Source organism: Trachemys scripta, chromosome 2, assembly GCF_013100865.1.
Source record: "Trachemys scripta elegans isolate TJP31775 chromosome 2, CAS_Tse_1.0, whole genome shotgun sequence".
Taxonomy (NCBI): domain Eukaryota; kingdom Metazoa; phylum Chordata; order Testudines; family Emydidae; genus Trachemys; species Trachemys scripta.
This window is the reverse complement of record NC_048299.1, coordinates 189,058,487-189,074,184: the sequence shown is the minus strand read 5'-3', so window position 1 is coordinate 189,074,184 and position 15,698 is coordinate 189,058,487. Positions and strand designations below refer to the sequence as shown.

General features: G+C 41.1%; 1 protein-coding gene across 2 annotated transcripts in view; it reads left to right on the top strand.

The window, feature by feature from the left end:
• Window positions 1-15,698, top strand: part of DOK6 (docking protein 6) — a 400,728-nt gene that overhangs the window by 239,226 nt on the left and 145,804 nt on the right. For both annotated transcript variants that reach the window (XM_034762544.1, XM_034762545.1), the window contains exon 5: window positions 9,087-9,276. In XM_034762544.1, coding sequence (XP_034618435.1) covers window positions 9,087-9,276 — 190 coding nt within the window. The remainder of the gene's footprint in view (window positions 1-9,086; window positions 9,277-15,698) is intronic.

Below are 15,698 nucleotides of genomic sequence, written 5' to 3'. Positions count from 1 at the left end.
TCAGTTGGGGTACATTGGGTAGTGCCACTGAATCCATTGGAGCTACACTGATTCATACAAGTGAAGAGCTGGCTAAATTTGCATTTATTTTTATCGGACTGTGGTTGTGGCTTTCCCTAAAAAGAATCTTGGACTTGGGCTATAACTAACAAATGTTACTACTTGAAGATGACAGATGCTGTGAGTGAAAGAGCTCTGTTGGCCACCTGGAAATGATCCAAGTAAAGTTAGTATCCCAAGGACTGTAGTTTGAGGACCATTACTTTCAAGATTAAGACTAAGAGCTAGATTCACAAAGAAATTTAAGTGTGGTGACACTGAGTATCACCACTCCTTACTTTTAGGTGCCTAGAAAATCACTGGGATTCACAAAAGACTGAGTTTGGTGCCTAGGTTCCCTATACAATGAGTAGGGAAAGAGACTCCTAGAGTGGGAATTGCAAAAGCCAGCATTCTAGGTAACTCCTTACCTAAGCTAGCCAGTGGGAGGTGCCAAACTGAGAGATGTGTGCTAAGCCCCACTCCTCTTCCAGAGATAGGCATTTAAGTCTGGGCTGCAGGGAGGTGCCTCCTTCTGCTTGGGATTCTCTGTTGTAAACTCTCTCTTGGTGTTAGACACCTATGCCATTTTTGCAAAAAGCCAAGGGTGAGTGGAGGGAGTTGAGCCCAGTGGTTGGGTACTCAACTGGATCTGGTTCAAATCCTCCCTCTGCCTGAAAGAGAGAAGGAGTTTGAATGGGGATCTGCCACTTCTCAGGTGAGAGCCCTAATCACTGAGCTATAGGATATTCTGATGTGATGTTCCCTCAGTCTCTCCTGTTGAAGCTGTTCCTCTGTGGATATATAATTAAAAATTTAATTGGAGCAGAGAGACTGGATCCAGTGTCTCCCACCTTCCAGGTGAGTGCTATAACCACCAGGTTACAGAGTCACTCCCATGCTTGCTTTATCTCTCACTCTTTGGCCCAATGTTGAAACTGTTCCACTGTGGATAATTAATGAAAGAATCATTGGACCAGAATCATTGGACTCCATAGCCTGGTAGTTAGACCACTCACGTGGGGGAGACAGTCCCCTTGCTCTAATGAATTTTTAAAATATATATATTCACAGTGGAACAGCTTCAATAGATGAGACTGAGAGAGCCCCACAATACACTATCCCAGGTGTTCTCAAACTTTTTTTTGCTGGGACCCCCTTTGAAAATATTTCAGGCTGTGATGACCTCCCTAAAAAGTGACAACCCTCGACTGCCCCATGCCACCCTTACTTCTGCACTGTCGCTACTGGTGGCAGCGGTGTAGCTTTCAGACCTGGGTTCCCTGCTAGCCACTGCCACTCTTGCGACCCCCCCTCCAGTAGTCTTGCAACTCCCTTTTGGGTTGGGACCCCCAGTTTGAGAAACCCTGCTTTATAGCCCAGTGGCTAGGGCACTGTGACCCAGGGACCTCTTGGTGTCAACTGGCAGAGGGCACATGGAATTCATAGGGTTTTACAGGGCTCCCGTGGGTCAGATACATGCATAATATTCACCAAAGGGTTGTATATGAGGTCTCTACTGAGAGCCAGTAGCCCACTAGTCGTCATAATCACTGTGAAATGTATGTATGGATAAAATGTATGGAGTTGTTTGTGTATATATACTAAAAATTATGCCCCTAAGGTCTTGGAGTTAAGACAGGTCACTAGGAGGTGACATACCTGAGAAATGTTCCTTTCAGGCAAGAAGTAACGATGCTTATCTCTCTGTCTGGCCACCTGTGTGTTGTGTATTGTAAGCTTCACAGTGGAGCCCTGCATACTGAGCCGTGACAAAAAAAGAGATTGTGAAATCTCAAGAGAGGAAATTCACAAGATGAAACAAACAGCAGGGGGTGACTTATTTATGCCTAAAGAGAAAGGATTGCTGGGTGTAACAGGGGGTACAATGGAGGCAAGTTGAGCAGTATACGTGAAAGGAGGATCGCGGCCAAGCCTGGCTGTAAAACGCTGGAAGGACTTTGGGTGAGCCTTGCTCTATGAGGCATGAGAGCATCTAGTTAATTAACTCTCACTTCTAGAATTATGATTATATTTTATATGTTACCGTTTGTTTCCAATACTTCTACTTGTCGTTACTTAATGTACATTTGATGTCACTATAAATATATCTCAATGCTGTTTATTAAGCGGAGCAGTAATCTGAGGTGGAACTGGTAAGCTGAGGTGTACAGTTCTTTTGGAAGCAGGGAATCTGTGGATACTGTGAATGGCTAGTAGAACAGTGGATGGACACTCTGGGAGGAAACTTATAGGGCTCAAGGGTTGGAGTGTACCTATTGCTAACCTGTAAGGAGACACTGGGGCCTGCGTAGACCTAGAACTCTTTCACGGCGGCAAGCGCTGGGAGGGAGGTTGGAGGAGGGGGAACGTGGCACGCCAGGGAGGAGGCGGGGCTGGGGCGGGGATTTGGGGAAGGAGTCCAACAGAGGCAGGGAGGAGGCAGAGTTGGGGAGGGGACTTTGGGGAAGGGGTTAGAATGGGAACGGGGCAGGGGCAGAGTCAGGACGGGACCGGGGGAGTCGAGCACCCACCGGCGCTGGGAAAAGTTGGTGCCTATGCCTGAAGCCAATAGGGGTGCAGGGTCAGGAAACCAGCGTGGCACAGGTCCCAGTGTGTTGCACTTAGGACTAGCCAAGATAGTGATTCAAAATCTGGAAGTATTGGAAAGAGCCAAAAGCTGGAACTAGCTAACAGAGTCAAAGAATAGGAAGCAAAGGAAAGCGCTCAGGAAAAAAGAGCCCCCAAAAGAGCTGGAAGCAGAAGCCCAAGAAAGCGGGATGGAAAGGTGGCGCAAGCTTAAAAAGCCATAAATACAAGGACGGAACCTTCAGCCCCACTTGTACTTCTCCTCAGGGATCACCCATCTGGGACAGACTATGCCTGAGTTACAGGGGGACAGATTGCATCAAAGAATATTTGACCACCTTTGAAAGAATACGCAGGATACACCATATCCCTGATGACTAAAGAATGACTGTCTTAATTCCCAAACTGACTGGAAAGTCTTACAAGTGTTTCATGATTTGAATGTAAATGGTTTGTTGTATGTTCCGTTTAAGGGGTCTGTGTTAAAAAGGTTTCAGAGGCATATTTCTGAAGGTTAGAAACCTCAAAACACTTGATAAAATAAGTTACAGGATATACGCCCATAAAATGGGATATTATTTGAGAAAATGGATAAAAAGTAAAGGGGCAGAGATTTAGGACAAGTTGATAGATGTACTTGTTCAGGAGCAGTTCTCTGATGTCTGCTCTGATAAGGTTAGGGCAGTGGTTTGGGGAAACTCCCCAGCAAATGTAGAAGAGCTGATTTATACCTGGAAGTGAGACCATTCATAGAGCATGGATACCAAAGAGAAAGGCAAACGCCCTAAAAGGGAGTCCACAGTGTGTTCCTGGGAAAAACAAGGGATGGGAGGGGACTAAGCACACATCACCCAGTACCGGGCTGTTCCTGGTAACCCTAATTACTGGACCCCAGTCCAATTGGGCAGCCCAAGAAAGTGTGTCGTGTGTTCAAGGGATCCACATGAAGAAACAGTGCCTCCGGTATGGAGACACCATATACAATGCCCAATTCACCCAGATTAATGCAGTTACCCCTTGAGTTGGAGACTTCAGTGGTGGCACAGGGGAGTCCAGTTAATGTTGTCAGGTTTGACCTCTTGGAGGTAGACAAAGAATTTATTAAAGAGGCCAAGGTAAATGATAAAGTGTGCAAGAGGTGGAGAGACACTGCTGCCCAGATCTTTCTAATCAAAAGAGATGTGGATAAGCAGGTTGATATGATCCCAGAGGAGAAGGCAAAACTTCTTGTGTTGGGGCAATTTAGAACCATGGTAGCTTTAGCCTGCATTGAATTAGGAGTGAAAAGGTTTAAGAGATACTTTGAATGTGGGGATTCTTAAGAATTTACCAGCTGATGTATTGGTGGGAAATGATGTAATATCACTCCAAAGAGGTGAATATTATGACCCACAGCAAGAGGGAATATGTCCCTAAGTTCCCTGGGGTAAGCTCTGAGGAGAAAGAGGCAGCTGAGAGGGGAGAGGAACCCTCTGTGCCCTTGTCAGCAGAAAGTTATGATGTGTCTCCCCGTTGCCTGAGACAGCTTTCGGTGCAAGCAAAAGCCAAATGGAGTTTGCTACAGAACAAAGTGCAGATGCCCCCCTGGAAAGCAAAGAGAGGCCAGCCTCAGTAATGCCCCAGAGAAAGAGGCCAGGAGGGGGCTCTTTATAGAAGAGGGAAGAATTTATAGGGACCGCAGTTGGGAAAAACAAAACTCGTGGGGAGGCTAACAAATAATTGATCATGCCCACAAAGCATCATAAGCAGTTAATGCCACTAGCCCTTGATCACCCTTTTGTTGATCACCCGAGAATGGAGAGATCATACGAAAGGCTAAAGAAAATTTTCTATTGGCCCAGTACTCAAAATGAGGTAAAGAAATACTTCAAGACTCGTGACTCATGCCAAAAGTGAAAAAAGAGTGTATGTTTCCACAAGGCTCCTTTGCATCCTTTACCTGTAATCAAAGGGTTGTCATGGATATCATAGGGACCCCCCTACCCAAGCCAGCCAAGGGAGAAAAAGATTTATATTATTAGTGGTGGATTTTGCCACCAGGAATCCAGAAGCATTTGCTCTTCCAAATGTGGAAGCTGACACAATTGTTAAGGCACTGTTTTCAGTATTCAGCAGGGTGTGCTATCCAAAAGAGAAGTTATCAGATCATGGGTCAGATTTCATGTCCCAGCTGTTTGGTGAGCTATGGAGGATATGTTGGGGGTAAAATAACTGAAATCTGCCCCATCCCATCCAGAAACAAATGGAGTAGTCGAGAGGTTGAATGGAATCCTAAAATCTATGCTAAAAATGTATGTAAACAATAAGGCAAGTGACTGGGATGTAATGTTACCCAGTCTGTTGTTTGCTTACTGCGAAGTGCCACAAAAGTCCTTGGGGTTTGCTCTATTTGATCTCCTGAATTGGAGAAAGTCCAATTCAGGTCTCCTGGATCTCATTAGAGACTCCTAGGAGTGTGGCACTGAAGCAGAGGGGGCAACTGGTGACTGCATATGTGCAGAAGTTCAGGGGGGAATTAAAAAACCATGATGGAAATAATGCAGCAAAACCTCACTACAAGCCAGGCAGCTCAGAAAGAACGATATGATCGCAATACCTATAATCAGTCATTTCATGTGAGGGATTTGGTACTGGTATTACTCCCTGTAAAAAGATACAAAATGCAGAACTCATGCGAGGGGCCTTTTGAGGTGGTAGAAAGGGTTAGCAATGTTACCTACATGTACAAAGACCCTGTATCAGGGTTGCACCACAGACTGTGCATATAAATGAGTTAAAAGCTTATCACAGTCGTAAAGCCACTGTAAACATGATATGCTATGCAGAGAAGGACTGTAAGACTTTTAATGATTCAGTGACTGAATGCCATAGTGATACACCACTAGAGAGCATTAATTGTTATGAAGGGTTAACCTTGATCAAAATAAACTAAGATTATGGCTGTGGTGCAAAGCACTAGCAGGTATTTTCCAGCAGGGCTGGCCTGACTCACAAAATCGTCCAACAGATTAACACTGCAGGACCACAGCCTGCGCCCAGCAGATCATACTAAACATCTGGTAGATTGAAGGAGCAATTCCCTAAGGAGATAGCTAGTATGCTAGACGTGACAATAATTACAAAGTCAAATAGTCCCATGGCTTCTCCAGTTGTTATGGTCCCCCAAAGGAATGGGACCATATGGTTTTGTGTTGATTATAGGAAACTTAATGCTGTCATTGTTTCAGATGCAAAGTCTATGCCCAGAATCAATGACCTACTAGACTCTTTGGGCAGGGCAAAGTTCCTGAGCACCCTGGTTTTGACAAAGAAGCATTGGCAAATTGCCTTAGACAACCCTGTCAATCTCACTACCATTGCTCAGAGAGATGATGTTCCTACAGTGACAGAAAACCCTGTCTGTCGCTGTAGGCTGTCTTCACTGTAGGACTATACTGGTGTAGCTCAGCACAGTAGTTATGCCGGTATAGTCCCTGTAGTGTAGACATGGCCTTAGATATTTTTATGGTTGCTGCTAAATTTTTCTTAGTCAAAATGTTTCATTGAAGAAATAGTCTTCCCCTTTATTCTACACTCTGAAGATCATTGTTAGTTTTTATATTGACAATGATTTTTTTTTTCATCATAATAAAGGACTTCTGTTCTCCAAGGCCTACATCCTGGACTGAGTCACATAACCCAAGTAGCTTGCTCTGGGCTGCTCTGCTCCATGGAGAGATGGAGTAGGGAATACCTGGCTGCATGCCCTCTGTGGTGGAATGATAGATGGGTCTGCATAGCAGCAAATTCTCTGGTCTTGGCTTCACCAGACCATGCTCTGCCCACAACTGACCCTAATGTCCAGAGGGAAGTTGTGAAGCTGAGCACCATGCCGCTCCAGGGATGCACCCTCAAACTGGTCAGAGAACCTCATAAACATTAACAAGTTTATCCTCACAATGTGAGCAAGTATTATTATCCCCAAATGTACAGATAGACAGAAACTGAGACAGAGAGAGAGTAAGTAAATTGCCCAAAGTCATTCAGGGAATCTGAGGCAGAACTGGGGATTGAGCCTTGATTTCCTAAACCTTAGCTATGCAGTTGAGGCAGGATTTGCCTCTGAAACCCAATTTTTTCCCTTGACTTCACAGAGAAACTGTGCAAACCTTCCCCAGCAGATTTGACCCTAATTTTTAATTCCGTGCATTATTCCTCAGCATTCATTTTCCTGTTGTCTGCACACTTTCATAAATTTTAGTTAAAAAATTGTACTCTTAGTTAAAAAACAAAACTGAAAATCTGTAAAAACAAACATTTGCTCCTCCAGTGCATGTATGAGTAACTTCTGTTATTGCCTGCCTGAATAAGTTCATATGGTTCCACTTGGTTGCCTTGCAGCTGATGTTCAGTTTAATCAGACATATTTCCTCTCAATCCATGACACCTCACCTTAGACACTGACCTTGAATGCAGAGTAGACAAATGTCTCCTGACAATTTGAGTATATCATGTCTCCTGAATGCCCTTATGTGATAATGTCCTCAAACAATTCCAAGAAGTTAGGTTCCTTTCTGTGAACATTTTGGTAGCTTTTAAATCATGTTGAGCTTTTCTCTGTACACTCTTCAAAATGGCATCCTCTGTACAATGTGACCTCTCACACATTGTGTGCCAGGTCACACTGACAAGAGAAGGCTTATACCATTCCTGTAAGTACCAGAATGTCTCGTATTCTGGGAATTCAGCAGTGCAATCCTCACCAGGAATGGTAATAGCACAACAGTACAAAACTAAAGTCTAGTGTGTAACTAAATCATAACAGTGTCTATTATGAAGTAGAAGTCATGAGACTGGCTAGAAATCAGTGTCCACAATCATTTTTGTTAGCCCATCTGTCAATCATTTCTATTATTTCACTCTCACACTTTTCCTTCCCTCCTCTATCTTAGGGTTTTGCATAATACCCATCACTGTAGTATGTAATCACTGAACAATATAATCATGTACAATTCTAATACAAAGAGTAAGTAAGCTACTATGATGTTCTCTAGATTCTTCAGTCAGTAGTGGCTGTCTAAGGGCTTTTTATCCAATGCCAATTGAAGTCAGTGGAAGACTTCATTTATTTTAGTGGCATTGGATTAGATCTCTACTGAAGAAATCTCTGTGACCAGTAAGGGAAATTGTTTACAGTGATTTTAACTACATCTGCTAAGCTATTTGTGCTATCTGTTAAAGGACTGTCACTAAACATTGCAGGGTTTCCACACATGGGACTTTAGTCATAAAATACAATTTACAGGGCTAACACCCATTAGTATGATTCATGAGAAATGGAATTTAAGAGAAGAGGTTGGATGGCCAGAAGATTGAGTGAATCAACTGGGGAGGCACTAATGGGTCAAAATTAAATGGACTGAGACAGAATATCGTTGGGGATGACAAGTTTATTTATAGCCACATGGGGTTGCAAATCTTACTGTACATGTGATTGTTCCCTGATCACTTTAATTCCATAACCAAACTTGTGTTCATTTCTGCTCCTACACTTTTAGCTTATTTTGCATTAATTTGGATGCTCATTTACAACTTCTTCCTCCACTGATCTATCAAAAAGTGTATTTAACAAATGTTGAAAATACAGTCTGGTCTGTTGACTTACACACATAATGTAGGTCTCTTTTGACTGTTATATTTAGTTACTCTCTTTACAAACCATCCTTAAATGAGTTTTAATTCCTTTCACAATTGTAGGAGGACCCTCTCAATGAATGTCTCCCCAAGACTGGATTTTTTTAAAAATGTTCTGCACCAAACCCTTGCTCTTTTATTAATTTTTGAAGCCACTTTTCCTAATTGGCCCTTATATACATATATGTATGTTTCCAACAGCTCATTTATAGAGTGAGTATTTCTGATGCCCTGTCTTGAATTGTTATTTTATTCATAGCTTTGGTCTTTTTAGCACCCTTAAAAGCAGTAACACAAAACTGCAAGTGTGTGACCTAGTTCCACAAATGCAAGGAAATTCAGAAACAAATCTACAAATCGAGGCTGACATTCTGCCCTGGATCATGCCATTGTGCCTTGAGAATTAAAATGTAACCCAGCATTTCCAATATTTGCACCTTCAAATGTTGACTGTTTTTCTGTTTGTGTGTGCGCGCATATATATAATATATGTGGCAATAAACTACAATTTGATTTAAAATTCCCTGAGTAGCATCATGAGCTGTTTCCATCCATCTGAGTAAATGATGCTGTATATCATCTAATAATTTTGTTTCTAGTAGTACTGTAGAGCCAGATCTTTCACTTATGTAAATGTTATAGCTTCATTGACTTCATGTAAATCAGGATCTGGCTCACGATTTCTAAAATTTCTGTAGCCAGGCAAATTGGTATTCTGTTAATTTTTCAAATTAACTCTCATTTTCACCAGATTTCCCTCTCTTTTTGCTTTTTTTCCTTCCCAGAGCGATTCAACGTATATCTTATGCCTACACCAAATTTAGATATCTATGGGGAATGTACAATGCAGATCACCCATGAAAACATCTATCTCTGGGATATCCATAATGCCAAGGTCAAGCTGGTCATGTGGCCTCTGAGTTCTTTGAGGAGATATGGGCGTGACTCAACATGGTTCACATTTGAGTCTGGAAGGTAAGAGTTAAGGAAGTGTGGCAAGTGGGAAGAAAATGCATATCACTCCATTGTTCAATTACTGGGGGGGAAATATTGTTACCATGGAAATTCTGGCTGATAGTTACTAACAGTTACCTACCTATGCCTTGATTTTGAAAATAGCTGTATACTACTGCTATAATACTGACATGTGGAGAGAGAGAGTGATTCTTGAGAGGCAGATCCTCTAAATTAGGCTATTCCATTTTTTGCGTGAACAAGAAAGAGTAAATGTACTGCCCATACTATCTACCTTTTTGTATATTACTTTTCAAAATGCTTCACATTCAAAAGGATTGCATCATGCCTAACATTTAAAAACACTGAAAAAGTATGAATGCCGCCCTTTTGTTTGTATCCAGCTTATTTCCATTTGTAGCATTGCTGGGGTGGTCTTTCAAATAATGGGAGCTGTGTTATCACATTTGAGTATTAGAGATGTGGCTATGCTCATGAAAGCTAGCAGGATATGTGTGTGCAGGATGCAGAAAAAATTAAAATCTGGTGAATGTCAAGGTGGTTTCTTCCTGTAATATGAAAAGAAAAAACAACACTGGACAATAGGTGTAGGGTTTGTCTACATAGGGCAGCAAAGCACATTAGAAGAATATGATTTATAAATCACTCTAATGGGTTGTGCTCTAACTGCCCTAAATGGCATGCTCTAAAAGGTACCTCGTGTGCATTAAAGTAGTCCTGTTTCAAACAGGACATTAACATGAACGAGGAACCTTTTAGAGAGCACCAGCAGGGTCTACACAAGACAGTTAGAGTGCAACACGTTAGAGCACTTTACAAATCATACCCCTCTAATGCACTTTGCCTTGCCATGTAGACAAGCCCTACGTCTTTTTTACAATTTCTTTTTGATGATAGTCATGTCCTTATAGCTATGTGCATCAGGGTTCATTTTTACAGGCAGTTTTTGGGGTGCTACTTCCTTTTCTTCACATCTTCACCATTAAGAAACTTAATAGGATTATTCCAACAGAATTGATGGAAAATCTACAATGACTGACCTGTGGTTCGGTTATACTTCCAACAGACCAATTAGTGTGAAATAATTCAGATGTAGGTTTATAGAGAAACTGTTGTACTCCAAAGCTAATAGACACAGTAGCAAGTGCATTCTTGGGTGAGATTGGTTACAGAAACCACTTAACTGATGGCACATTTTAAAGTGGTTATATTGTAAGATTCACAAAGGCTGAAAGGGTAAGAAAAGTCTGAAAACAAAAGGTAAACATCTATAGTTATTTGATGCTTGTAGCACTATAGCATTTTCAACAGACTTCCCTTTTAGTCCATTAAAATTGTGTTTAATTAAAAATAAATAAATCTGTCAATGGGGAAAAGGCTACATTCATTGGATTGAGGTTAATCATACAACATAACTTTGTATATCTGGCATTGCACAATACAGCCCAATGCATGTTTCATGAGTTGCATCTCTGAGTAAAAGAAATCTCTCTGTTAAAAACGGATATAACTCTAATTAAAGTCACTGGAAAGAGAATTAAATTGGACCTTTAAATAAAAGACAAGACCTGTAACTAGAAATGATCAAAACATTTTGATGAAACATTTTTCTGTTGGAACTGAAATGTTTTGCTAAAACATATTAGTTTAAATGAAAATTTTGTCAGGAAAGTTATTTGGGTCCAGGATGGAATTTGAGAGAGAGGGAGACCTACCCCAGAATACCTAATTTTCCTGTGTTTAGGGCACTCGCCTGCAATGTGGGAAACCCAGATTCTAATCCCTGCTTTGGCTGATTTGTAGCAGGGAACTGAACTTGGGTCTTCCGTATCCCAGGTGGGTGCCCTAATCACTGGGCTATGTGCTACTCTTGGGTTGTTCTGTGTCTCTCTCTGTCTTATTTTTGTCATGAAAAAATTGAAAAGGTCTTGCTTTTGTTCCACATCAGAAGAAAAATAATCTTACATCTCGAATTTTTTTCATGAAGCAGAATTGTTTACTGGCCAACTTTTACTGTGTTACCAGCTAGTCCGTAATTATATCCCTACAATGAACATATGCAGCCAAGTAAAAAGCAATAACTCCATAACCACCTGCACTTCCCATTGTAACTAATATTTTCAATACATGATGCATCTACAAACCATATTATAACTCAGACTATATTAGTTATTTTCACCCTTCATATAATTGGTGGTGCTTCCAGCCTGATGAAAAGTAGATTCCTTTCCTTTGTTCTGGTATTGTGAGTTAGATCTACCTTTATCTGTTACGCTTCATTTTCTTTGATCTGATCCCTCCCTTGGTTCTTTTGGAGTTCCTTATATATATATATATATATATAATATGTGTGTGTGTGTGTATGGAAATGTTTGTATGTGGATTTGCGCTGGCACAGAAAATAGGGAGGTAATATATGACTACAGAAGAAGCAGTGCCTTTAATATCATAAGCCTATGAAATGCAACATTGATGCACTTTTAAAAACCTGTCCTTGGCTTTATTCTATGGTTCTCTCTCCAGCATCTCTCTGAACATTATTATTGCCTGGTCCTTTGATCAGTTCATCTCCAAATGCAGCAAAATCCTGATGTATGGTCTCTTTTTAAAAGTGAAGAGTTGAGTCATGCCATAAAAGGATGTTCACAGTAGTAGTGTTTTCATCAGAGGCATCAAAATACTCATTAAATAACAGTTGCTTTATGGGAAATACTTACAAATACATTGTTAAAATATTTGTATTATGGGTTAGCAACTGAGTCATATTTTACTTTATTCCAATGGGATTACTTGTGAAGCAAAGTACCATTTAAGTGCGTCTGGTTGGGAAAAAAAAAACCTTAATAATAAAAATTAACTATGTACACATTATCTACCCCAGGAGTTCACAAACTTGATTTGTGGCTTCTTCAAGGTAAGCCCCTGGTGGGCCGTGAGATGTTTTGTTTACCTGAGCGTACGCAGGTACGGCCGCTCGCAGCTCCCAGTGGCCGCGGTTCTCCATTCCCGACCAATGGGAGCTCCCAGAAGCGGCACGGGCCCATCCACCAGTTTACCAGTGCTCTGAGGTCGTACTGAGAATTCTCTCAGGTACTTGGCTAATGGCTCTTGTTTTTTTCAACCAGATGCACTTAACTGGTACTTTGCTTCACAAGCAATCTCATTGGAATGAAGTAAAATATGACTCTCTGTAAGTAAGGGTAGTGAAATCAGGACTTCAATCATTATCTTTTTTTATAAACATATAATATTCTTACATCTAAATGAAATAAATATTTGGGAATCTAAATTTAAAGTGTTCAGTTGTTCAGTAATTACTATATCTATATGCAGAGGGAGAGAAGACATTTTTACATGAAGTTCTTCATGTTGCTTTTCTATTGATTATTGGTACTTTGATTGTGAGCTAATATAATCTCTGTGTGCCCCACTGCACTAAGTGTGAAATACAGTAGAGCCTTGCTAACTTTCTAATTGGAGACCCACTGCAAATGACGGATTGCGAGTCAAATGACTGAATTTTACAGTAACTGATATTAAAACTTTGCTGACTGCCATCTTTTTGCATGGATTATAAAGTGTCTGATTTAGTGCAGCATAGATTGGTGAGTTTCTATTGTTCTGTGCACTCTGACTCCACACAGTTTAGAAGTAGCATATTAGAATTAAGCCTATACAGCCACTTACTTCATAGACAGTAGCATAACATTTTTAAAGTTCTGCCCTGCAAGGATATGGGGCCAATCCATATTAATTTATGAATCCTGTATGGCTATATTCATTACAAGAATGTTTGCTCTGTGACTAGAGGGGGTTAAGTCACTGTATGAATGGGTTGGTTTAATTAATAGCAGGGCAGTTAGGAGACAAGCAGGAAGATAGCACAATAGAACCAGATAAAAACATCTCCTGATAAATAGGTCAGAAGGTTAAGAAACAATACCTGAACTATTAGCTGTGAAGATGCCACTTCCAGGTTCCACCCAAAGCTACATTTATTTTGCCAAGGCGGGGATCTAAAAGATCATTAATCAGTTAAGTAACTCTCTAGATGTCTAAATAAGCATGCTGACAGAGCTGTTTTCAGGGAAACAAACTGTTACAGACAGCCATTGACTTGTGGGAGAGGGGGAGGGTCTGAAGAAGTGAGGCCTTTCCTAAGCTTCCATGCAGCTGGTATAGGGTTCCTCCAGGATTGGCCTGGAGTCTCACGGAATCGGCATTGATCTCCTGGTGACTATTGAAAGCAATCCGGGAGATTTTAATAAGATATTTTAAGAAAATGACATTACATCATGTTGCAGGAAAAAATCTCCTGGAATAGCTTCAGTCAGAATTGGCAACCCTAAGCTGGTAAGATTTAGGTAAGATAGTTATAAATGAAGATTGTGACTGTATTAAAAACCTTTTCTTTTATGCCTTGCCATGGTCCTACTGTGGAGATTAAACAATGCTTTTGTGACAGGTTCCCCCCGGGGTGCCACCTGGAATTGGGGTACCACTGAGCCCTCTGACCCACAGCCTAGGCTCCCTCTCACACCATGCTGCTGTGACAAGTTGCAAAGCCCTCCAAGCTTGCACTTTCACCAGCATTCACACAGGTAGGGGGACACCCAGCTGCAGTCACATGCAAGCTCTCTAACCACCAGCCTTCCAGGCTAGGACCCCAAAGCAGTACCGTCCTGCTCTAGTCAAATCTGGCCAGTATATAAGTTTAATACCCGGTCTGCCTCTCCCTCAATGTGAAGAGGACCATGCACACTTGTGGTAATCAAGCTGAGATTTTCCCCAGACATTTTAGTCAAACGCACACCAGTTTGGATTAAAACATAAAATAAGTTTATTAACTACAAAAAGATAGATTTTAAGTGATAGCAAACAGATCAAAGCAGATTACCTAGTAAATAAACAAAAACACAAATTGAGCTTAACATACTAGATAGGTAGGATATGAATTAGCACATTCTCACCCTGACTGATAAACAGGCTGGCAGATTCTTAAGGCATAATTTGTCTTTTCTTTCCAAGTTTTCATACACAGGCTAGGTAAGGTACCATCATGATGTCATTTCCCCCTTTCATATCTTCTTTCCACTTGCTGGAAAGCTCTTTTGCTGTGACCTGAGTCAAACAGTTCCAATTGTGTAGTGCTATCTCTGAGAAGTTTCTATTGTACACAGTTCCTGGGGTAATCCTTGTGCTTGTGTGCTTTTCCTCAATAAGCCATTAACATTGTTTGGCCTTTTTACTATTGTACATGAAAGATTGCTTATGGGTGGTTTTAACCTCACAACATGCTTGAGTAACACATACATAGCCAAACTTCATAACTTCACATACAACGATAGCACATACAATCCAATGAGATATTAAGTCTAGCAGATCAAGACTTTTAGAATGATACTTCACAAGGCAGACTTTGTACAGAACATATCCTAATTACATGACAAAGATGAATATGGGGATGACAGGTTGTCACAGCTTTGTTCTAGGAAAGCTGTTTGGTCACCAATATTAATCTCTGATCTCAAGGAAACACTTATAGGTCCCAAACCCAGTTGGACATGCACAGAAATTATAGTTGGTAAACAGGGTGCTGTAGCCCCAAGTTCTGGTCTAAGAGTAGGAGAATCATAGGAGTAAGAGATGCAGGCCAGGGAAGAGGAGGCCTAACTCCTGAGCAGGTGCACTTAGAGAGAATCAAGAGGAGTCAAGTACCACTAGCTCTGTAACCGTGATACATTTGTTTCCTTGAAATGCTTTTTTTTCTACTTTGTAGGGTTGCAGATGTTGGTATTTGAAGATATCTAAGTATGTTAAAGTATATTCATGCTACTCAGACATAAAAATAAGAACACTGGGTCAGACCAAAGGTCCATATAGCCCAGTATCCTGTCTTCTGACAGTGGCCAATGCCAGGTGCCTCAGAGGGAATGAACAGAACAGGTAAACATCAAGTGATCTATCCCCTGTCACCCATTCCCAACTTCTGGAAAACACAAGCTAGGGACACCATCCCTGCACATCCTGGCTAATAGCCACTGATGGACCTATCTTCCATGAACTTACTAGTTATTTTTGAACCCTGTTACAGTGTTGACCTTCACAACATCCTCTGGCAAAGAGTTCCACAGGTTGACTGTGCATTGTGTGAAGAAATACTTCCTTTTCTTTCTTTTAAACCTGCTGCCTATTAATTTTCATTTGGTGACCTCTAGTTCTTGTGTTATGAGAAGGAATAAATAACACTTTCTGATTTACTTTCTCCACAAAAGTCATACTTTCTCCCTTTAGTCATCTCTTTTCCAAGCTCAAAAGTCTCAGTCTTATTAATATCTCCTCATATGGAAGCTGTTCTGTACCCCTAATCATTTTTGTTGCCCTTTCTGTACCTTTTCCAATTTCAATATGTCTGTTTTTGA